At 42.2% G+C, this 24,525-nt stretch overlaps 1 protein-coding gene across 1 annotated transcript in view; it reads left to right on the top strand.

Moving 5' to 3' along the window:
- cep112 (centrosomal protein 112) overlaps positions 1-24,525 on the top strand; it is a gene marked incomplete at both ends in the record, with an annotated part of 113,711 nt that overhangs the window by 34,992 nt on the left and 54,194 nt on the right. The window contains 4 exons of the mRNA XM_083896694.1: positions 104-183; positions 11,096-11,231; positions 16,499-16,606; positions 23,697-23,879. Coding sequence (XP_083752820.1) covers positions 104-183; positions 11,096-11,231; positions 16,499-16,606; positions 23,697-23,879 — 507 coding nt within the window. The remainder of the gene's footprint in view (positions 1-103; positions 184-11,095; positions 11,232-16,498; positions 16,607-23,696; positions 23,880-24,525) is intronic.

Below are 24,525 nucleotides of genomic sequence, written 5' to 3'. Positions count from 1 at the left end.
TCTCTCTCTCTCTCTCTCTCTCTCTCTCTCTCTCTCTCTCTCTCTCTCTCTCTCTCTGTCCATCATTTGCTACGTTACTCTCATTTCTCTTTCACCCTCTCAGGTTTTAGTCATCCACAGTGAGGCAGAGAAGGAGAAATCAGAGGCTAAGAGGAAGATGGCCAAACTAGAGGATGCACTCAGGTACAGTTGTGAAGGCCAAGTGTTTTCAGAACAGCCTGTAAAACAGATTAGGAGGCAGTGTGGGTCCTAACTCGGAATTGGACACACTGAAATATTGATACACTAAAACATTGCAGTATTATATGGCGCGATACTGTATTGATTCTTTGAAACGTCGTATCAATATGGAAATATTCTTGACAGTGGTTTTGTGTTGGATTTAACTGAAAAGTGATTAAAAAAAATCACTTCAGAGTGTAAAATGTTTTAAAATGAGGTTTTAAATCATGTAAAATTCATCTCCATTGTCTGCTCTGAGACGGTGTGGGGGGGCGGGGGGGTGTGGCCACTGCAGCCGTTGCGCACACTATTCCGGTCGACCTGTGAACATCGCTGTTTGTCTTTGTTTGTACAGAATATTAATGTAAATGCATGCAACATTTGCATCATTTTGGTGGTAGTTTAACGATGTATTGCACATTAACAGCTAGTTTAGCAGCAGTCCTCCATCCCTCTCCCTCTTTACCAGCAGCACCTGCAGCCTCACAGCTTCTTAGTTTCTGGCCTTGCTTATAGTAAATATAGTATCCTAGTATCGCAGATATATAAATATATAATAGATATCCCTAGTGCAAACCTCATTGTAATCTAGTAATTAACACACAATGTCCAACATGCATATTGTAAATGAATTTATAAATGTATTTTACAGTTATTAATTTCACACATTTACCTTTGATTTGGTGGCTTCAAATGTTATCGAGTTGTTTTTCGTTTATAAGAGTAGTGTGCGCGCGCGCGTGTGTGTGTAATCTGATTGAATGTGGAGTTTGGCTTCTCGAGTCGACCCTCGCCCAAACTCTTTGATCTTTTTTTTTTATAACTCTTTAGTAGCCCTGTTAGTTGAGAGCGTGGAAACTCTGATAAGTTGTACAGGTCAGAGCTTCATGCGAATCAGGCATCTGGGTTGAACTGCTAAAACGACTAAACCTAATCTGGTTGTATAAATTAAACAGTCCGTACAATAGTTAATGTAGAGTCATAAAGGAAAAAAAGACCCTTGATAGGCATTACCTTATCTTAATGTGAGACATTATAATGACGCTCATACATTATAGGCTAAATATTTATGTCTCATATCATATAATATGTTCAGCATTTGACCAAATTATTTCAAATTATGTTAAAAGTTTGACATCTTATGAAGAAATTAATTTGAACGTTCAACGTAGAATGTGGTGTTATACTGAAACGGCCATTCACCAATAAGTGAGCACATATTTATTTAGCATTAGCATGCAGCTATTTTGCGGCTAACTTGGCGAAACGGTTTCCAAACGTAAGCTAGCGAAGCTCCTATTAGCATTAGCGTAGCTAGCTGTTCTTTGACTGTCAGCCACGCTGGAATCTCTTTACAAGGCGTATTTGATTTGCGTTGTGCCTAATGAGGTTGCACAGTGTTATGTTAGCCTTTTACGTTCCTTATCATACATTATCATAACTGAAAACTCTTCCTTAGCTCCCACTATAGGAATACATACTTCCTACGGGCACTGCACTAGTATTGTATAAACCTCAAAAGAAAAACATGTTGAGGCTTTTTTAGGAGGAGCTAAAAGACCCTGCTAGCCGTCCCTCAACACATGTTGACTGCCAAAAAAACAAAAAACAGATTGACTTTTTAGCTGCTATTGAAGTTTCGTGGTGAATAAAAACATATAATAATGGCATTATCCAAAGACATAATCCAGTTGTTGGTTAGACTCGTGAACCCCATCTCTTATACTTTTGGATAATTCTCTCTCTGACACCCTTTAGCTCCATCACTTCCTTCCCTCCAGACGTGTGCAAACACACACCGCTGACAGCTTCAGTTTCGACTAACTCCAGTCAAGCAGTCGGTGCATTCCACTGAGTGATTAATTCCATACAGAAACAGCGTCACTTTGTCACAAGCAGATTTCAGTTTCCCTGGTGAAACTAGTGTTCTCTGCGATTGGACACATTCTGCAAACTCGTCTCCAGTTCTATCCGCGCACGCTTCCCATGCTCGTCACACTGCCATCATCATCATCATCCCCCCTGTGAGATTTTTAACTGCTCGTCACAATGGAATAGCAACCCAGACACCGCAGTTTGAAAAGAACGGTTGCTCAAGGCACTTAGTGTCTTTAGCGTCCTCTGAAAACAAGGATAATTTTCTATGTTAGGAAGAAATTGTGTTAAACTGTAGAACATGGTGACTATTAATATTCCTTTGTGTTTGTATTAATATGAGAGAAAATGAAAACAGTTTTTTTTTTGTAAATGTCGCAAAGGGACATCAACGGTTTTTCTGTGTGCTTATTGTTTATGACATTGTCGGCCCGACAACACAGGACAAGCTTATACACAGCAGACGGATCAATTTGTGCATAAATTATCCTTATTGTTGGTATCAGTAATGAGTCGCTCCCTCGTTTAGCGTTAAACCCTGAGAAATGGCAAGTGGCCCGCTGGACTCTTAGCTAATTAAGTACTCTGGCTTCATACACACACACACACATACACAAACACCCACACTAAGCCGTCTGATGTCTGCTACCTGCCTGCTGCTGTGGCAAATGTTGACGGTCTTTAAAGGTGATCCAGGAAAACTTCAAAGCGGGAGAACCAAGAAAGCAGATCGTGTGTGTGTGTGTGTGTGTGTGAAAGAATCTGAAAAATGGATGATGAAATGAAACAAGTAGAGCTGCTCATTTTCGTATAGGAATTTCTTTCATGTTTGACTATGCCACATATTTTTTTAAGTTTATCAAACCCTCACTCATTAATAATGCGTGTGTGTGTGTGTGTCTTTTCTGGCATAAACACCGACCTCGAGCAGAACCTAATTTCTGAGGATTTGAATTGTGCTTTGGTTAGGGTTAGGCATTACCTGATTATGGTTAAAGTTAGGGAGTCCAAATGAATGGAAGTAAATGCTGTGTCTCTGCAAACCTGTGTGTGTGTATACGTGCCTAAGGCAGGGCTTGAATGACAGTTGTCAGTTCTAAATATCATCGTTCATACGTAGCCATGCACTGTATATACAGTAGCTTTCATCCGCATGTCTGTCTTTCTATAGCTTACACCCACTCCTTTCTTTCCCCGCATAAAGAGATAATCAGCTTGTCCTGCCATGCAAATAAGTCCTCGTGCTTTAACTTTCAGCTCCAGATCTGCGTTACTATAGCAACAACAACAGAAAGCACTACAAAGCTTTGCGGAGAACAAGTTTCTCTCCTCTTCTTTCATCCCGTCGTGCCTCAGATCATTACAGGGCATTAGCAGTGAGACAGAATGATGCACTAAAGAGAGAGAGAGGGGGGGTGAGATATAGAGGGAGCTGATTTGAGGAACAGCTTGCCTGCATTTGCAACGGTGACCTCCAAATCACAATTTTGAAAACATCAGAAAAGCCCCTGAATGGTTAAAGTAAAGAAAAACAAGTCTGTTTCAGTTGTATTTCCTGTCACATTTCTGTCCTCAATACTATTCCATTCCTCCTTCCTGCCACTTGACACCCGACTGGCTTCATCAAAACATGTTGCCTGCTGATGTGCGGTGCAGGGTTATAGAAGCTCTGGCTGCGTCTCAGCGGTAACCCTCTTCTCAATTTGATCATTTACAGCCAGGAGAGGCAGAAGGCAGCGTCTGCTCCACGCAGCTTGAGGGGAAAATTTGCTCATGTTTGAGTGGCTACTTGCTGCGCGTGAGACCCTTCAGCACACCAGTGCACGTTCATGCTGTCACGGGTGTGATGATGGAGTGCAGGATTTACACTAAGTTTTGTGCTCTCTCTCTCTCTCTCTATGTCTTACTTCTTTCCTGTTTCTTGCACTCGTGCTTTCTTACATCATACACACCGTCGAGCTGGATCTCATTTTTCAGATCTTTTAAACACTGTAACGCTGTTTTTTTTCAAAAAAAAGTGAGACTCTTAATGTCTTTGTCTATATTGTATTCTTCAATTTAGTCATTTTTGTGGGTTGACGTTCTACTCTTAAAGTTGTACGACACATCCAGTATGTTCTTTCATGTTGTTTTATGTGTGCGCAGACGTGCTTTTCGCCTACCCCACATCTGTGTGTCTTTGAACTGGTCTTATCTTTCTCAGCATTCCTCTCCCATGACAGGGGAGATGGAGGGAGGCAGGAGTGGTGGTCCAGAAGGGTATCAGAGGTAGATGAGTCGAGGCTACACTCAGCCTACAAACTCTGCAAGAGTTAAGGTACAAGAGCAGGTGGATGTATGGATCCTGAATATTGAAAAGCTTCACCGGGGTTCAGTATTCACTCCTGTGGCAGAGAGGATTGTGACGGAGTTAAGCACCGATCTACTCCCACTGACCTGAGTGTAAATAGCTCTTTAACTGCTTTTAACTGGTCAGGGTCTGAGTGAAAAGGAAAATTACAGTTTCCAGATACTCCTGTAATGTATTTTAATATTAAACACTGATCTCCAGAGACACAAAAAGTCATTTATTCACTATTGTTCAAAAGTTTGGGGTCACCTGTACAATTTGTTTTGTGTTTTCCTTTAAAACTCACGCTGTTAATCATCAAAAGAGTTGCAAAAGGAATGGAAAATATAGTTGAGACATTGAAAGGATTAGAAATAATTATTTTTTTATTGGCATTTGCTTTCGTCAACGAACCAGCAAAACTGTTTTCAGCTGTGCACAAGGGTTTTCATGGGTTTTCTAATCATCCAATAGCCTTCTAACACGATTAGCAAACACAATCTTACATTAGAACACTGGAAATGGGCCTCTATACACCTATGTACATATTCCATTAACAACCAGACGTGTGCAGCTAGTCGTTTACCACATTAACAATGTATAGAGTGTATGTCTGATTCATTTATTGCTATATTCATTAAAGTCTAAGTGACCCCAAACTTTTGAACGGTGGTGTATGTGAAGAAAAATCAATAGGAAAAGCCCTGTGTTCATTGCTGTATTGTAAAAATATGTCTAGCTTTTCTGTTTTGAACATCTATGAAATACATATAGTTAATAACGCAGAAAATGAATAACGAGCTCTAAACCACATGTGTCAAACTCGAGGCTCGGGGGCCAGATGTGGTCCGCCACATCATTTTGTGCGGCCCGCGAGTGATTAATTGATCTGTGTTAAAATAGGTCTATGCTTAAGGCATGCGTTGACCATAAACTACATTCCCCACAATGCACGGCGATTGCGTTACCCACAAAGTGACGGCACTGCCACTAGATCGGAGTGTATCATTGTATATGCATCATGCGACGAGGGAAATTTAATTAATGAAGTAATAAATACAGAACGTTATTTAGCAGTATTATGTTACGGAGTAGTTACCTTTATTGTACATTATATTTGGTTACATTTAGTAACATTTATTCTGTATGACAGTTACATCAGGCCCTTTGAGGGTAACCATTATGCTGATGTGGCCCTCAGTGAAAATGAGTTTGACACCCCTGCTCTAAACTGTTATTGGCATTTACTTCTTCAGATTTAATTAGACTTATCTGATCACTGCAGCATCTCGCATCACTTAAAGATCGTCTGTTATTCACTCTTTCATGTCATGCTATAATGATGCTGGATATCTTGCCGTGCCTAATAATGGCCATGCAGAAAGACATTTTCGCAGTCAGCCAACTCGATTACAAATATTCAACGGCAAAATTGACTCATCTTAAAGTAGGTCCCGGCACTATATTCACTGAAACAACTCAATCCTCATAGAATGCCTCGAGGGCTTTCATCATTCAATTTAAAAAAAAAACAAAAAAAAAAAACTCACAGCTTCATTTTCCATTCTATAATGTTTTGGATATGTAAATGAATGTGTTTACATCAGGGACTCCTTCCGAGTTGATTTAGGATATTATGCTGTAGTGTGCATAATTAATGAAGTCGGATAGTATTTAAAGGTACAGCAGAGGCAAGGCAACCCTGTTTCAAACCATGTGATGAGTAGGATATTTTCTCTTTGAACTTGACTAGTATAGGACTAGTTAACACCAGTATTTCTAAACTATATACAGAAGGAGTTGTGTAGGGATTCTTTCTTTCATCTTCCCAGAGCAAAACTAACTCAACTGTATATAGAGCCATTTTGAAATCTAAGACAGAGAAGTATAGTTTTGTCTTCTTGTTCTGTCCCGCCCACATGTTTACCCACCCACATGGTGGTACTGTCAGTCTGGGCTGCATCAGATTCCTCTTCATCCTTGAAATGTCATCTGTCAAATCGGCCGATGTTTTAGCAAGGCAGCGAGCCCTCTTTTCCCCCGCAGTGTTCGATGATACGTTGTTACGACTCCACCCGAACCCACTCTGTAAAGGAATCTTTTGGGCTGGTATGATTGCTGTAAGGAAAAAATAAGCATCATTCTAAAGTCTAAAGATTAACAATCAGAATGAATTGTTAGTGCTTATGTATTTTAAAGAAATACCTTCTGATAATTGTTGTGTGCTGATGTTGTTTTTCAGTGATAGATCCTAATGTTGAAGCCTCACTGTTTTCATCCTGCTTCATATCTTGTTGTCAAATGCTGCTCATAAACAGACCACATTTGTTGTCAGTTTTAAAGCCATCACACTCAGTGATTCCCTGTTTTCTTCTCTCTTCAACTCCTCCTCTCTCTGTCTTTAATATTTTTTCTTGCCCTTGTGCTGTCTGTCTTTTGTGTTCTCTTATTTGTGGTCTGTGTCTGTTTCTGTCTTTTATTCTCTCTCTCTCTCTCTTCCCCCCCTTTCTCTTTCTCGGGGGATGCGGACGAGAACCAAGCCTACTTTATTTTTTCTTCAGAGGGCGCTGAATATTTCAGTTTTGCATTTTCTCTATTTTCATGTGCTCCCTCTTTTTTTTTCCAGGCCCCTTTGATGTGTCTGTGGATTCGTTATCATTCCGTTTGGATGAGCTCACAGACACAGATGCGCGGGCACTAGCATGCACTTGCACATACACCACGTGTACACACACACGTACACTCTCACTCTCTGTCTTTTTATACTGGAGACCAGAGGCACACAGAGGCAAAGTGTGCTTTCTAGTCTGTTTGTCAGTCTTTTCCATGTGCTGCTCCACCCACATCACTGCCCATACAATTCTTAAATGCTCTGCTTACATGAAAAGAATATTTGCATAAGCAATTACGGTCGCTTTTGTGTGTGCAGTGACTTCAATCTTTGTTAACTGTGCGTCGTGAATGTTTATATACATTGAGTTCCCTTTCTATATTCAGCATGTGCTGCACACTTGCACACACATGTGGCACCGTGTGGTCAGGGTAGTCCGGCATCCCTGCACCCCTCCTGTCTGCCTGAGCGGCTGGAGGCGGAAGCTCCTTCACCCTCTCAAGGACAAACACTCCTCTCGCCTTTCCTCCCTCTCGTCCTCCCCTTGAAACAGCAGTTTAGCATTGAGGGATGAGAGGACTTCCTCTTTAGAGAAGGCACATCTTTAATTTGAGCCTCCTCTCCTTCCACTTTTCTGACCAGAGATCCATTTAAAGCCGACTGGCCGCCCTGGCGCTGGCACCCCTCTCCTTCCTTTCCCTCTCTGTTTCTCCCTGCCAGGCCTCCCTGACTTCTTTTTTTCTCTGTCCTCTCATCTGGCCCTCATCACTCTGTTATTGATGGTGACACACTGTCTACCGCTCTGGTGACCACACGCATTCAGAAACACACACACATACAGTTATTCTCCCAAGAATCACTGAAGGTGCCGTGTGTTTACCTGCTGTTCCCGGCTTCACAGCACAATATGTTTCAATCTGTCACATAGTTGAAGTGAACTGCAGTGAGTTTTTCAGCGCATCCTCAGAGGTACAGGCCCAGCAGCCGCAGCTCCAACTTAGTTATAGTGCTTTTTCCTTGAGTAGAGTTGTCAGTCACACACAGTTTGGAACCGTGGCTCACGAACAAAGGCCCATATATTCACACATGCATTACGCACACACACACACATCCTCTCGTCTCTCAAGCAAGACACGCTCCCACTTCATTTCTGTTCTCCGTTGGAAGTTTAAAAACTTCGCTATTTCTGTGACATCCTCTTTTCCATCATCCTCTCTCTTTTTCTCTCTCTCTGTCTTTATCCATCATAGCCTTTCCACATCTTCTTTGTGTCAGTCTGGGCCTGGAAGGCAGTAATGCAACCAGACTGATTAATAATTACAGAGTACACAGAATTGGTAGAAGGGGAAAAAAAACACACACAAAAAAAACAATCTCTTTGTCGTTTGATGTCCGACATGAGAGAGACCAAAATTACAAAGAGACAGAACCCTATAAAGAGGAGAGAAAGCTTGCACATTCTTCTTTTAATCCGCCGCTTCTGTTCTATCCTCTTTTATTGTTTCCTTTTGCTGTTATTTTTTTTTTTTTATCTCATTTGTCTCACTGTCTCTGCTTTTTCATTCAGTGTTCTGTCCGTGTCAATATTTAGCTGTCGCTCTGACGACCACGCGTGTGTGTGTGTTTGTGTGTGCGAAAAGTGTGAACTGTGTGAATCTGTGTCTGTGGTTTGTGCGCACAACGCTTCCCCGCTTCATGCCCGTCCTGCAGCTTTGTGTGGAGAAATGCGTCATAGTCCGCTGCAACCACCCGATCAGTGCTGTCATTTTGAAAAATACAATTAATTATCAAAGTCATTCCTTTGCCAAGGCTTCGGTGGGCTTCTATGGCCTCCTTAAGTAACTGTTCTACAATAGTGTACGTGTCAAAATCAGAGAATCATACTCCAGGGTGTTCGTGGGGTCTTAAAAAGTAGTTGATAAATCAATTTTGAGGAAAATGAAGGCCCTTAAAAAGTCTTAATCATGATTTCATGAGGTATTACATTTTGTCCATAGTTTGACTGCTGAGAGTTTGCATTATTTTCCTCCCCGCGTTTGTTAAAAACAAAGATGCGCAGGTATGCTTGCCCTGCAAGATCGACTCGGGGCTGCACGTGTATACATGATGTTACTTGCCTTTTGCTCCCATAACCCGGAAGTTCCAATTAACACTGTTTTTTTTGGTGCGTATCTGCGCCATTACCTTGTTTATGAAGCCCTGAAGTTTAGAAACAAACGGTTCAGCCACTGCTGAGAACGCTGGGTTTTATTGTATTCTTAGGCTCTGCAAAGTGGTCTGAAAAAGCCTGGAATCGTTATGTAAGGATCCCGTCTCCTGAACAGCAGATCCTCCTGCTCCGAGCACTAGTCTGGGCACATCCGGTTACATACATTGAACCGCAGAAGAAGAAGAACGTCCGTTGTGGAAGTGTCTCACGACTTTGGGTCAAAGGCGTAAAAGGGACTGCAGCGGGGAGTCGTTACGAAGCCGTTTTTAAACATTGTTAAAACAATGTTTTGTGCAGTTCACTGTTCCAGAGGGGGAGCTGCGCTTCTGAGAGCTGGTGTGCTGATTACGTCACTTCCAGGTACCTGACCAATCACAAGACAGTTGAGAAAGTTCTTGCTGGCTGGCCAATCACAACACAGTTCTGTCTTCTGCGGGTGAGATTTTGGTCTGCTGACGAGAGCTTCAGTGAGGAGAGATTTCTATCGGCTGGTTTGCAGCAACTCGGAGGTTTTTGACCATAAAAACAAGTTAATGTATGTAAGCATATGTGCAATAGGACCACTCTATGGGAGCTTTAATTTATTCTTTCCAGCTTATGAGTTCCTTTGTATGGTTCTGCTCTATAGATTTAACTGCAAACTAATACTGTTTTGTAAGTTAAATATGTGTTGCTGATTACAGCTTGAAGTGGCGATAAGGTCTTAAAATATTTTGAGAAGGTCTTGGAAAAAGTCATTAAAAGGTATTGAAATTAATTTCAGGATTCCTGCATATACCCTGTACTCTGATAACAACACTACTACTAATACTAATCTTTATTTATAGCGCTTTTTGGAACAGTTACAAGTTGCTTTGCAAGATTTGAGAACAATAAAAGCAGCCGTTTAACCACAATGGGATATAATGATACAATAGAAACGATTCAATCAAGCTAGCAATAAAACAAAGTCCTGATATTAATAATAATAAAAGGTTATGCAGCTTTGTGGTCAGGATCAATCTGAGAAGCATTTTCTCCAAATGACAAACACTTGGAGTAAATGAAAAAGCACAAGCTGACAAGGCTCTTTGTAATCAAGTCGTAAACAAGTCATGTGTCTTTTCATGTGACAAACACACATCGTGATTATGAGTCTTAAAGGGCATCACAATAAGGTAATCATACAGTTTAAGAGACAATAATGAGTATTTTGGTAATCAGTAGAAAATCACGTGAAAATTATCCAAAAGTTTTTTGTTTTTTTTTATTTATCTATATAGATATACCTATATGCTAATCACTCTTGCCGACATACAGTACAGCCTCCTTGGGTTGGGCTCAACTGTCGCTCACCATCAGTGTATGTTGTTATTGCTGGGCCTCCTGACTGAGGCTCTGACAGCTCTCAGTACGAGGCTGTCCTTCTCAGTCTGCTTGTCAATCCACTCCACTCACAACTCTGTGACCTGACATGTGCCAGCCATAGCAGCAGCAGCAGCAGCATACCTGCATGGAACCCACACATGCAAAGTGTGATAGAATGTCAAGTAAGCTGATAGTTACTGAGCAAGTGCATGCTAAAAATGACTTACCTACATTCTCTACACTATATATTAAAACAAAAAGAGCTAATGGGGTTAGGGTTAGGGTTTCAGCTTGTGGACCATGTAACCTTCTGTTTTGTGCGGTCAAATGTTCCCAGATGATCTCAATAGCCCCCCAAGTTTAACAACCAAATGTTTTCATGTCTTTTTTTCATCAACTATTTTTGAAAAGTTCTTACTTTCTTGAAGTATTTCTTGATTCCTGGTCTGAATTTGCATTGTTTCGGTATATTCATCGCTATGCACGTGTGCTTGGTTTGAAGGGAGATGGAGAGCCAGTTGGACAGAGCCAGGGAGAGCCAGAGGCAGCAGATCCAGCAGGCAGATATGGCACTGGAGCAGTTTAAGAAACAGGTGGAACTCAGCTCTGAGAAGACCTACGCAGACATGAAACTCCAGGTCTGGTACACACACACACACAGGTTCACGCAATAATACTTGACACTCATTGATTTCATTAGCCTTAACTAAATGTTATCCCTAACCTTAAACATAACTAGTAAATGGCTAACCCCGACTTTATCCTAAAGACAATTAAAAACCTAACCAAACACATTCCTCGGGAATGAAGTTCTGCCTCATTAGGACCAGGTTTTAGTCTCCATGAGAACTGCTGGTCTTGATAAGGTCGACCGTTTATGCCAGAAAAGGTCCTGCACATGCAACAATACAAGATCACACGCACATAGTGCAGAACCGTGCCAGTTAGCGAAACAATAAGCTGCATCCATGCATGCACACCTGTTTTCTGTTATATGTATTCAGTCCATGCAGTCTCTGATATTCACGAACATGTTTTGTTTTGTGTTCGCTGTTATGTTCCACTTATAGCTGCATTTGCACAGACGTACAAACATATACTTTAACCCAGCCTCCTTTGATGTTTACCGCAAACAGAGCTGAGCTGTTTGACAGACTGTAACCAAGACAACTCACACATATATATATATATAGGCAAGGTAGTTTTTATTTATAAAGCCCATCCATTCCATACACAGAGGTAGATTCAAGGTGTTGTGCAGAGACGTAAAAATAGAACACAAGCTCAAAGTTAGCAAACATGCTTTCAAAGTCAAAAAGAACATTTCAGAACAATTACTTAAGAGTTATAGGAGATGGAAAAGAGCAGAGTCAGGGGTGACGAGATTAAATCATTTAAGGAAATAAATTATATATATATATATATATATATATATATATAATTGGAAATACTTTTAAATGTGTATTTCAATAATTGCAAGAACACGGACAGACATGATGCATTCTCTAATGCATTCTTACTAATTCAGGAAATGTATCACTGTTACATATATATATATATACAGGTATGTGTATGTTCGGTATATGTATATATATATATATATATACACATACATTTCTATATATAGATACATATATATATGTCCCTCAAAGCACCTATTTTAACATTAACCTAATCTTAACCATATCAACTAAGTTCCTGATTGCAATGGTTTGCAAAGGCCAGAATGTGTCTTCACATCCATAGTAACGCGCGCACACACACACACACACACACACACACACACACACACACACACACACACACACACACACACACACACACACACACACACACATTTCATAGTTGCAGAGACACAGCCTGACCACAGATGCAATAAGGCGCCACGTTGGCTGTGCTTAAATTCCTGCGTATGTCTTTCTCTCTCTGTCACGCTCCCTCTCTCCCTCCCTCTCTCCCTCTCTCTCTCTCGCTCCTTTCCCTAATGATTTGCACCATCCTACATCCGATCACGGGTCTTCCACTGGACCTTTGAACTGCTCCTATAGTGAAAAATCACGATGTAACGGCCAAGAACATAATTATCCCCAGGCTGTTTTTTTTTTACTTATTCAGTTATTCTATATATGAATGAAATGATTTATACTTATACCCGTTAAGCCGGCGCGTCCAGTTCCCCACCATCACAAACTGGCCTCGCTTCCTTTCATCAGGTTCACAGTGTGTACGAGGTCCCATACGTTAAGCAGCCAGACTAATTCGTACATCAGTGCAGCCTCATTATCATTCCTCCACACTGTGTGGGCAGCTGCTTTTTGGGAGGTGTTCTCCAATCGATGGGCACTCAGCTGTAAACTTCTGCCGCTGTCTTACAAGTCAGATTGGCTATGGGCAATTTTGTTCAGCATTCAATTCGACATTCTATGGCTCTGCTGTGTGTGTGCGTGTGTGCACCTTATATTGACGGGCAGCAAAACTCCTGCATGTTTTACAGCAATGCATTTGAGGGAGATTAGCAAGTTTTAGTCTCTGATTAGTGAAGTTTTTCAGCGAATCAGTTTGTCGGGGGAAGTCAAATGTATGCCTGTTTAAAAGACATGCCCCCTCCTTCTGCAGAGATTTGATGATCAGGTGAGCCGACCAAGGATGGAGTTTCTGGGGTCAGAGATGAGTTGAATTGAAAAGCTTGATTGGAAGCAGCTATTTAAAGGGTTTTGGAGGTCTCTGCTGACCTTCAGGAAGACTGCATAGTAGTGAGTTATCAATTCTCTGTCCCAGTTAGGTTAGGCGCAGTGAAAATATAAAGAGGCACATCCTGTGTAGACAAACGATGGCTCCCAGTGCTACACCGAGGCCTTTGTTATTAGCGAGGTTGCAGCTGGCACCGTCCTGAGCTGTGTTCGGTTTGACCTGCTGATTTTAGAGAAGTTTTTCTCTTACACCTCCTGCTCTAGTCTGGATTTTTAAACGTTTGTTATTGACAAATGTCAACCATTTTATTATTACCTGTTATAGCTGATCACATGTTGCATCACTGACCGGAATTAAGGACGATTGTGAGTGATTTTGCTTTTATTATGCACTTGTACTTGTACGAAAAATGCTCTATAAATAAAGTCTGACTGATTGGCTGACAACATTGAAGGAATACTTCACCTTTGTATTTCCAGAATAGGGGTAGTATTTTTGAAAAATTGTGCTTCCCAACCTCAGCTTCCCCTGAGTCGAGAAACATCTTCATTCTTTTTTTGTTACGTGCCCAACAGTGACACTTGGTCCGAGGCTTGAAATTGCAATGCTAATTCCGCACTTTATAGACCCACCTGTAGGGGGGCGGGACCTCATTCCCAGAACCGTGTCCGCCATCTTTGCGAACAGTTACACGAACAGGACCAAGTGTCCGCCATCTTTGCTCACAGTTATGCTAACAGGACCAAGTGTCCACCATCTTTGCTCACAGTTATGCTAACAGGACCAAGTGTCCACCATCTTTGCTAACAGTTACGTGAACAGGACCAAGTGTCAACCATCTTTACTAACAGTTATGCTAACAGGACCAAGTGTCAGCCATCTTTGCTAACAGTTACGCGAGCAGGACCAAGTGTCAGCTATCTTTGCTAACAGTTACGCGAACAGGACCAAGTGTCCACCAGCTTTGCAAACAGTTACGCGAACAGGACCAAGTGTCCACCATCTTTGCAAACAGTTACGCGAACAGGACCAAGTGTCAGCTATCTTTGCTAACAGTTACGCGAACAGGACCAAGTGTCCACCAGCTTTGCTAACAGTTACGCTAACAGGACCAAGTGTCACTGGTAAGCACGTAACACTAAAAAGAATGACGATAGTTCTCGACTCAGGGGAAACTGAGGTTTGGGAAAACAGTTTTTCAAAAATTCCACCCCTAGTAACAGAAAACTGAATGCAAATAGGTGAAGTATTCCTTTAAGTTGAGTATTTTGCCATTAAAGTAACATAAAATGTTTCAGAAGCTTAGACTTCATGGTTCACACAAAAAAAAACATGTTTTCAATTCAAATAAATAAAACATTTTCTATCATTTTAATATTCTGCCCTTTGTGAGCTTACATAAGATGTTTTCTTTGGTTTTGTAGCTAATGAATACATTGATGTTTGTGAGGCAGAAAACATCTGAAACTTGGCCAGCAAGCGTTGTCCTCTTTTTTTTCAATGCTTGGAAAATGTCTGTGTTGCTTTATCTTCCTCCCACTTTTTTTTCTCCTGTTCTTATCGTTCCATTCTCTTGCTCACTTTTTCTTTCCCCACTGAGCCCCCGGCATCCCAATCTCCAATCTGACTTTATCCTCAGCCCACATCAAAGCCACTGGAGAGGGGAGCAGTCTCTTCTGCATCCCTGTATTCCTCTCTCCCCGACTTCTCACCATCACACTCGTGTGCATCACTCCATCACGTTGCCCTGCCAAGGCTTCAATGTTACAGAAAGTACTTCAAAAAGAAGCTCTCACACTCTGTTTTCATCCCTCCATCCTTCCTGTCATCATCTCCCTCCGTCTGTCTTCAAATGGTGTTATATCTACGTGGATTATCTGTATCACTCCCTTCCTCTGTCTATCTTTCTCCTTTTAAAATCAGCATCCCACTTCTACACTGCACTAAAAGGAAAGAGTTTGCCTTATTGTGGTGTGTGTGTGTGTGTGGGGGGGGGGGGGGTTAATCACAACACATACCTGGGTGTTAGCACGGTATAGCACGGATACAACGCTATTTCACCAAATTACTTTTCCAAGTTGTATTGATTATCGTCACCTGAATAGAAGATATGAAATTGGTTGGTTGCGAGATATTTTTGTGGAAATATTGTGAATTTCCTTAGCCAGATGTTTGTGACTTTCTTATCTCTTCCTCTGTGCAGTCTTCGAGTTATTTCCGTACAACTGCTATTACATATTTAATGCTACATTTATTATTAACCCTTGATGTATATGGTAATATAACGGCACCAATATAGGGCTGTTATTACGGTATCACTACCATAAAATTTAGTCATTTATTGACTATGTTTCTTCCCATTGGAAATTTTATTATTATTATTAAGTGGAAATTATTACAGCAACTTTCACTCTGATGCTGAACGCGATTTGTGATGACGTTGCTTGCAAGTTGTGACAGCATTCGACATAGTGAACATATTCTGAACATTCCTACATCGTGGGTTCGATTCCTGGCTCCGCTGGTCTGCAAGCCAATGTGTCCTTGGGCAAGACATTTAACCCCACGTTGCTCCTGACGGCTGTGCCGGCAGCGTGTGAGTGGGTTTGAAAGCTGAGTGATAGAAAAATGTATGAAAGTGTGAGTGAATGGGAACTGTAGTGTACAGCAGCTTTGAGTGGTTATCAAGACTGGAAAAGCGCTATATAAATACAAAACCATACATCGGCTAATGTTAATAATATTGAGCAAAAATCTGTCTAGTTTACAACCACATACATGTTTTCCAGCTTGTGATAAGATAAGATAAGATAAGATAGCACTTTATTATCCTGGAAAGGAAATTATTGTCCCAGGTTGCTCCAAAATTGCGAAAATTACAATAATAACAAACTACAAAAATAACAATAACAATATAGGATCGCATGAAAGAGCCGAAAGAGTGGTGCAAATGGAATGACGTGATGTAATCTAGATATATTGCACATAATAGTGAACATAATAAAGCCAATAACATTGAAATAGACATTAAATTGAGAGTTATTGCACATGGTAATGAATTGTTTCTGAATATGTAACAATATGTTGTTGATATTGATCTCAGTCCGAATATAAACGTTAGCTTTAATGACCGCAGCCTAAATGTTTTTTCTAATAACTTTTATGCCACTTGTATTTGAGTTGTTTTTATCTGTTTTTCCTGTCATGCCTGTAGATGGGGAAGGTAGAGGAGGACCTGACCCGTTCCAAGTCCCTCAGGGAGAAGCAGGCCAAAGATTTCTCGGATCAACTTGATGCTCTCAGACAGAAATATGAACAGCAGGTTTGTATGAGTTTATTTAACATGCATCTGTCTTCACCATCTACCTGTACCTGCATGTGTGAATAGATGTCTCACCTGATATATCAAAGAGAAGAGATTCTCACCCTTCTTCTACCATCACATTGTTAAATTTGCTCTATGAGTGAACACTTAGCCTGTTGGAGCCAAGGGGACTGACATGTTGTTATTCCTCCCCATCTGTTCTGCCTGATTAATGTCTCATTATAAGGGACACGCTTTAGAGTAAGCTCAAATTGCAGCGCAATAAATATCTTAAACATTGCCAATCGGAAACCAATGCAATCTGCACGGCAGCTGTGCAGTCACCTTATCGTCCCATCGCCATCGATTGTCTCCGATAAGGAGTCTCGAAACCATTTCCATAACTCATTGAAATCTAGTTCTCTGATAGAAAGACGTCTTTTGTCGAGCATCAGATTCAATTAAACCACAGAAATGGTTATCAGCTGCAGCCAGTGTCATTGAAGAAGGCAGGGACCGTAGCTTATATAGTTTGCTTTCATGTCATTGGGCGGCTTTACAGTACAGTCTGTTATTACTGCTACTAATTACTACTACTACTAGATTTCTGAAAAACGCGGTCTGGTTACATAAACAGCATTTCTCCTGAACAGCGGATCCTCCTGGTCCGGGCACATATGGTTGCGTACACTGGTCAGTGTCTTCTAACTCTTTGTCCGACTCCGGGTCAAAGCCGTAAAAAGTGACTGTGGCGGGGAGTCGTGACGAAGCTATTTTTAAACATTGTTAAAACAATGTTTTTATAATGAGTAGCAGTGCATCCACAGTTCCAAAGGGGGGAGCTGCGCTTCTGAGAGCTTGTGTGCTAATTAAGTCACTTCCAGGTATTGGCCAATCACAAGACAGTTGGGAAAGCCCTCGCTGGCTGGCCAATCACAACACAGTATGTCTTCTGGGTGTGAGATTTCTGTCTGAAACTGCGTGACAGACGAGAGCTTCAGTGAGGAGAGATTTCTATCCGCTCGTTTGCAGCAACTAGGAGGTTTATGACCATAAAAACAAGTTAATGTATGTAAGTAGACCTCTATAACTCACATGTGTGATAGTACCACTCTATGGGAGCTTTAACGCTGATATTTCATAGGTGTTTTGCCCTGGGTGTCATAGCTGTCATACATGATGGTATACAAATAGTGTTGTGCATGTTTTATGTTATGTACAGTGGACATGGCGGTAACCGGTGGTCATGCTAGCTATTGTTAGCTAATACTATGCTAATGATATGCTATACAAATGAAGGTATTATTATTATTACAATACACAATATAGTTGATTGTGTGTATGCTGTACATACTGTACAAGAATAATATTTTATGTAGAGCTGCAACTAACAATTATTTTCGTAATCGATTGATCTGTTGATTATTTTCTAGATTAATCGAATGGTCCATAAAATGTCAGAAAATGTTACTAAAACGTTGATCAGTGTTTGTCAAAACTGGAAATGAAGATGTTCTCGAATGTCTTTTTTTGTCCCCCAACCAAAAGGAGTCAGTTTTAATGATTTCTTTGTTATATTGAGCAAAGACACAAAGAAATATTCACATTTATAAAGCTAAAACAATCAGAAATCTTGTTTTAATCATGAAAAAAAGCTTCAAACCGATTAATCGATTATCAAAATAGTTGCAGTAGGTTTCTTCGATTTAAAGAGTGTTGTAATGTTAGTGCAGCTTTTAATATTAGTTGTATATAAGACACAAAATAAAGATCTGCACTGATAAACAATATATACATTCATATACCTTTTTTGCGATTAAGTATTTAGTGATTCATAAATGATTCAAGTCTGCTTTTGAATTATTTAAAAAAAGAAGAAATGACTCGCATCTCCCCTTGTCCAATTAAGAATGATCACATGACACGGCATAAGTCTTGGAGTGTGCTGGACTGTCGGATGTGTCATCCCCTCTTTCTGTCTGTATCCATAACTGTGCTGATTTCTAAGCTCTAAACTCGCACTTCAACGGTCTGCCTGTTAACAAGCATATTAGCACTCACTTCCAGGCCAGAGGGGATTTAATCTGCATGTAATTTGCCTTAGGTTGTTGTAAGTGGAGGATAAAAGGCTAGTGTTATTGATAAGAAAAACTGGAGGATGTGTTCTCGGTTACTGATTTGCTCCACATATCATCAAATGCTGTGTTGGTTATGACGTTCATAGAAAAAAAGAAAAGAATAAATAATCTTTTAAAATGGCCTCAATTGGATGTGTGGTGTAATAATTCAATTGAATACACAAATGCAAATCAGAGAAAGGTGGGAAATACTATATCTTGCTGGAAGTGTACTGTGCATTGTCATAGAAATAAGAGACGACCCATTATGAAGGAAGAGAAGGGTCGCTAAAGTTCTTTTTTCAGACATGAACTTTCATGTCCATAGCATCCAGGCAATCGTGAGATTTGGCCAGAGAGCCAGCAAGAGAGGTTTTAAAAATATCCGGAACGGCTTCGGCTTTTAACATTTGCATTCTCGCATAGAGCCCCACTGGACAATTTCAGGGACACAAAATCATATTATTTAGAGTAACCATCCTGCTGGGAGCATCCGGATAAGCCTCTTTTCCTGGCTTAATACCATAAAATATTAGAATATCATCCACTATGCTTAGTGACAGCAGCCCCAACCTAATAAAACCTAAAGAGAACCTAAAAGAAGACATGTTTCATCGTTCAGATATAAGTTATAGGTTATAACAATATGGGGATTAACTACATTTCCAAACAAAACTGTTAATCGTTAAACAGTATTTTGTTGAACCCATTTCTATAACATGAAAAACAACATTAATTGTGATACTTTTCTCATTTTTCCTTCAGCGTTATGCTTCAATGGGTTATATTGTTCTGTGAAATCATCAACTGTTATTATAATGTGTGAAAAAAACATGCAAGTGACAATTATAATGTACTGCCATGCAGAGTGGGGGGGTGCAGTTGACAGTTGAAAACAACTACACAGGGTTAGCAGAAGCTTTTGTCATCAAGATAAAAACATAAAGGCAAGGAGCCTTTCTTTGTGATGATGCTGATATGAGCTCTGGTGACATTAGTTCCACAGAACTATAGACAAAGAGAATAAATGTGTCTCACAGGGTGCACGTTAATATGTGTGAGTGTTTGCAAGTTAGTGTGAGAACTGTAGATTCTGTGTAAAGCCCAATTTATACTCCTGCGTAAAGTGCTCTGCGTAGCTACGCAGAGTCCTCTGCGTCGACGCAGAACCTGTCGAAGAGCCTCTGCGTCGTCTCCGGGTGCACGGAATATTTTTTAAGTGTCCGTCACTCCGTCAAGGGACTACGGAGACGGCAAGAGCTGCGATTGGTCCTCAGGACAGACCGAGCTAAGCTGCTCTGTGCCGGCTCTCAGTGCGCTCCGGGCGTCCTGACAGAGGCGGAGCTGATCCCCGCCGATAACGCCGCTGCCGAACTATAAATACGTCATATCTTAACACACACAGCACATGTTTAGACTCTAAATGGCCAATTTCTCGCCTCAAATTATCTTAAAACTGCGTTCCGTGACACAGAAAAGTGAGAAACGGCCACTTTTTCAACAACAACAGTCTTTCTCTCTCTTTCTTTCTCGGACGCCATTGCTCACTGTAGCCAGAAGCACAACAACCTTGCGCAGCGACCCCTACTGATCGGGCGGGAAATTGCAGCGAGTGTCCGTCACCACGACGCAGAAGTATAAATGCTCGAGGCGTCTCCGTGGTGACGCAGACGGATAACGCATACGCAGTCGGAGAAGTATAATGTGGCCTTAACGCTTGAGTGTGATCACAAGTCCTTTGTGTGGACCACTTCGTGCATGCATGTGTGGATAATGCCTCCACTCCAGATAGACTGATGTCACAAGATTGCAGTGGTCAAGTTTGGTCCATTCAGATGCTCACAAAAGAACATCCCCAAAGGGGAAGCTTCAATGAGACTTTAAAATGGAGCTATGTATGAAGGAGTTGTTTTCCAGCTGACCCTTGTTGCAGCGAGGAATCGTGATGACCCGACAGAGCTCTGCTTCTTGACGTTGCAGTGGCGTAATGAGGTCAAATGGCTGGTGTGGTCTTGACCTTGAGAGTGAAGGGGAGTGCTCGACAGCCTCGTTCTTCAGATGCTGGACTGAGATAATGAAGGCGTTGAGGGAAAGAGACATTCAGGAAAATGCACACACATATCCATACTCGGCGCCACTCAATGCCAAATTATACTTCTCTGACTGCGTAATGCGTTATCCGACTGCGTAACCACGGAGACCCCTCGAGCCTTCGTAGTTCTCCGTCGTGGTGACAGCTAGCACTGCAATTTCCCGGCCGATCAGTAGGGGTCGTTATGCGAGGTTGTTGTGCTTTTGGCTACAGTGAGCAATGGCGTCCAAGAGAGAAAGACTATTGTTGTTGCAGCTGAATAACAGTGTCCGTTTCTCACTTTTCTGTGTCCCGGAACGCAGTTTTAAGATAATTTGAGGCGAGTAATTAGCCATTTAGAGTCTAAACATGTGCTGTGTGTATTAAGACATATTTAGAGTTTGACAGCGAGGTTGTCGGCGGTGATCAGCTTCGCCTCTGTGGACGCTCGGTGCGCAATGTGGCCGTCACAGAGCAGCTTAGCTCGGCCTATCCTGAGGACCAATCACACCCCTTGCCGTCTCCGTTGTCCCTTGACGGAGTGACGGACACTTAAAAATATTTTGTGCAGCCGGAGACGACACAGAGTCTCTCAGGCAGGCTATCCGTCAGCGCAGAGGGCTCTGTGTAACCTACGTAGAGCACTTTACGCAGGAGTATAAATTGGGCTTCACTGGCCATCTTTAATTCAAACCCTAAAATGAGGAATAAAAGGCCCCCACACCCCTACAAAAAAAAAGAAAATACCCCAGCCTCCCCTGCTGAGAGCAGACAAACCTTCTGTCCTGCTCGCCTCTACAGCCTCATCGTCTCTCCCTCCTTCCCAAACAGAGGCTGAAAGAAGCCCATTACCTCACTGTCCTGTCTCAATGCACACACACAACCACGTTGGCCGAGGCTGACACCAGACCCACTCTGTATCTGTGGCACCAAGCTGTGCTATAACCAACTCAGTCTTCCCTCGTAAGCGCCATGTCGGTCCCTTTAAGAACCGCAGCACCCAGCATCCTCCGCTGCATGCTTTCGCTGCGTGATGTCACAACCAGGCTCCTCGCTGTGTCTGCTCACTGTCATCGCCTTTTGCGCATTTTCCTTGTGCTGTTTTTCTTCCCTCACAATGGATCTATCCAGTCAATTTCTTTAGCCTCATTTCACCTCAGATCCCTTCTTTCCTCCAGAATCCCTCTGGCCTAAGACTCTAAACAGGAGCGAAACTGTCAACCAGGATGCCATCCCACAGTTCCTCTATCCACATGTCCTGCTATCCTGCTGGGGGAGTCTTCAAAGCAATTGCTTGCTTATCAGTCTGTCAGCTTTGACTGGTGTGAATGAATCTATCACTGTTGGACAACGTTTTCTGGCTGTGGATTCGATTTGTATCTGTTTCGCCCTTGAATGGAGAATGAAGGCGATCCATGTTTGTCTGTTTGTGGAAGGTACTGTTGACGGACGAGTACACCGTGTCATGTGGAGGATGTTGCCCACTTTCTGCATAGTATTTGTCAAATGGAGCTTTGTGGTGTTCTGTTAAGTTCTGGTACCTTGGTGGTGAGGATATAGATGTGTGTTTTTGTATATGTGTGCCATCCACAGGGAGAAAATACATATCTATCCAGCCATTAATCCTCCAGTTGGCCGTTTTAGAGGAAATTTTGCAAAACTTTCCCAAAAGCTTAAGGGTAAATTCTTGGCTGCCAAAATAAAGTGTCCATTGTGGCCTCCGTCTCATTGCCGAGGACAGAATCCGGCTTCCTGTAGATAGGCCCTCATTCATCACCTGCTTTGAATAGCATGCAACATCCGAAGATAGGGCCATGGATAGCTCAGGCACTGGGCTGTGGATCTCCACCTTTCTGGCAGGCCAGGTAGGGTGCCGTCAAGCACAATGTGCTGGGGATTAGCTTCAAAGCGGGGAGGCAAATGGGCCCCAGGCTCCTGCTGTCCTTTCAAGGCTCCGGCTGGGACTGCACGGCGGGATGGTGTGGGGGTCACTGGTCCTCCCGCCATGGGGGAGTGGGAATAGAACAGAGCCTGGGAAAGGCTTGGGGCTGGGAGTTCTGCTGCCAATGCTCACCTCTCAGCAGGTGACGCCGCTCACAGCAACACTGGGACTTGCTTCAGATGACAGGACGATTAAGCCCTGAAAAATTGGAGCTTTGCATCCCATTAGACGTGTTTTATTTCCCCTTACTGTATTGTAGATAGTTGGCTGCAACTCCTGTGAATCTGAATGTTTATACTTTAACTAAGTATTCCTGTCGATTGGTGCACACAGGTGCTTCCTATATTCTGATTCATTAGCTGCATATATCCCTGTGATAGCAGCCGTGTATTGTGTATATACAGTTGGATTTATTAGGATATAATTTATATTTTGCCGTCCTCGTTTCTCTCCCCAATTTTATTTCGTTTTGATTCAAAATGATCATCATTGTCATCGCCTAAGCCGATTTTCGCTGCTGTCAGGCGCATAGCATGGGGCATTGGGTACTTACTGCAGCCAGATGGCTAACCCCTGCCAGCTCGCATGCACAGCTCAAACTAGCTGCTCTTTTATATGCCGATTGCTGAACGGGGCGAGGGGGACAGATTTTAAAAGAGAGAAGAGTGGGACATTGAGGACCAGTTCGTACAATTGGCAGGAGAGGTGGGAGGGCCGGGGAGTGAGCCAGATGTAAACGCATCACATCATGTTTTCCTCTGACGGAGCAAAGAAGCGGAGAAACTTTTCGTTTTTGTTGGGTTTTTTTTTTTTTTTACCGATTTTACCAAACACCAAACACAATGGTGTTCTGGTTGGAGGACAGGCATAGGGGGATTTTTATGAAGAAAGGATGGACGGACAAGTCGTCATGACGACAGGGTTGCTCTGAGTGTGTGTTGGCTGATGAAGTCTCTCCTTGCCTGCTTGTCCAATCAGATGGCTGAGCAGCGCATGCAGCACGAGCAAGAAAGGACGCGGCTACAGCAACAGCACAGCGCGGAAAAGGACAGCCAGGTCCAGGAGCACCAGCGGGAGGTGGAGAGCGTGGAGAGGCAGGCCAGGGCCACGCTGCAACAGCACCAACAGCACACCCAGGAGTGGAGGAAGCACGGCGCTCAGGTAGGGGGTCTCCACTGTTCCGCGTTCACACACACAAGCGGACACACCGCTTTCCTGTGAACAAACGTTTTTGGATTTTGCTAATTGACGTTTTCCAACAGGGTGTCAACAGTCGCTTATAAAGACACTTATTAAAAAAAAGCTTTATTATATGAAGTCAAAAATCTTGATATTTGAATGAACATTTTTTGGGGTTGTAAAAGCAGTGGGGTGCGTTAGAGAAAGTTGAAAAAATGTGCGCCGTGAAACAACTTTGAAAAACATAATAATGTTTTTTGTTGTTGTTGTTAATATTACTTATTTTAAGCCCGTTTCATGATGTGACTCCTGGAATTAAGTCACAGAGACACACAATTTATATTTCAAAACACTGGGTTGAATCTTTTATTTTTCCGCTGTACGGTTGCGGACCAGCGCCCTGTGCTTCCACCGAAACCGCTTGGCGTTCCCCTCTCACCACAGGTATCGATCTCCCATCTGGAAATGGAGGATATTCCCTTGTTACGACTCGGACTGCCACAAAGACTGCGTGACATTTGTGTCTGTGTTAATGGACATCTCTGACAATGAGAAGTTGTTCCGTTTCCATTTAGCTAGACCAGCAGCAGGTCTTCATCTCATACCCCCTCGCTCAGTCTTCGCCTCC

This window comes from Microchirus variegatus (genome assembly GCF_963457635.1).
Source record: "Microchirus variegatus genome assembly, chromosome: 10".
NCBI classification, from domain to species: domain Eukaryota; kingdom Metazoa; phylum Chordata; class Actinopteri; order Pleuronectiformes; family Soleidae; genus Microchirus; species Microchirus variegatus.
This window is presented reverse-complemented; position numbering and strand designations above follow the sequence as displayed.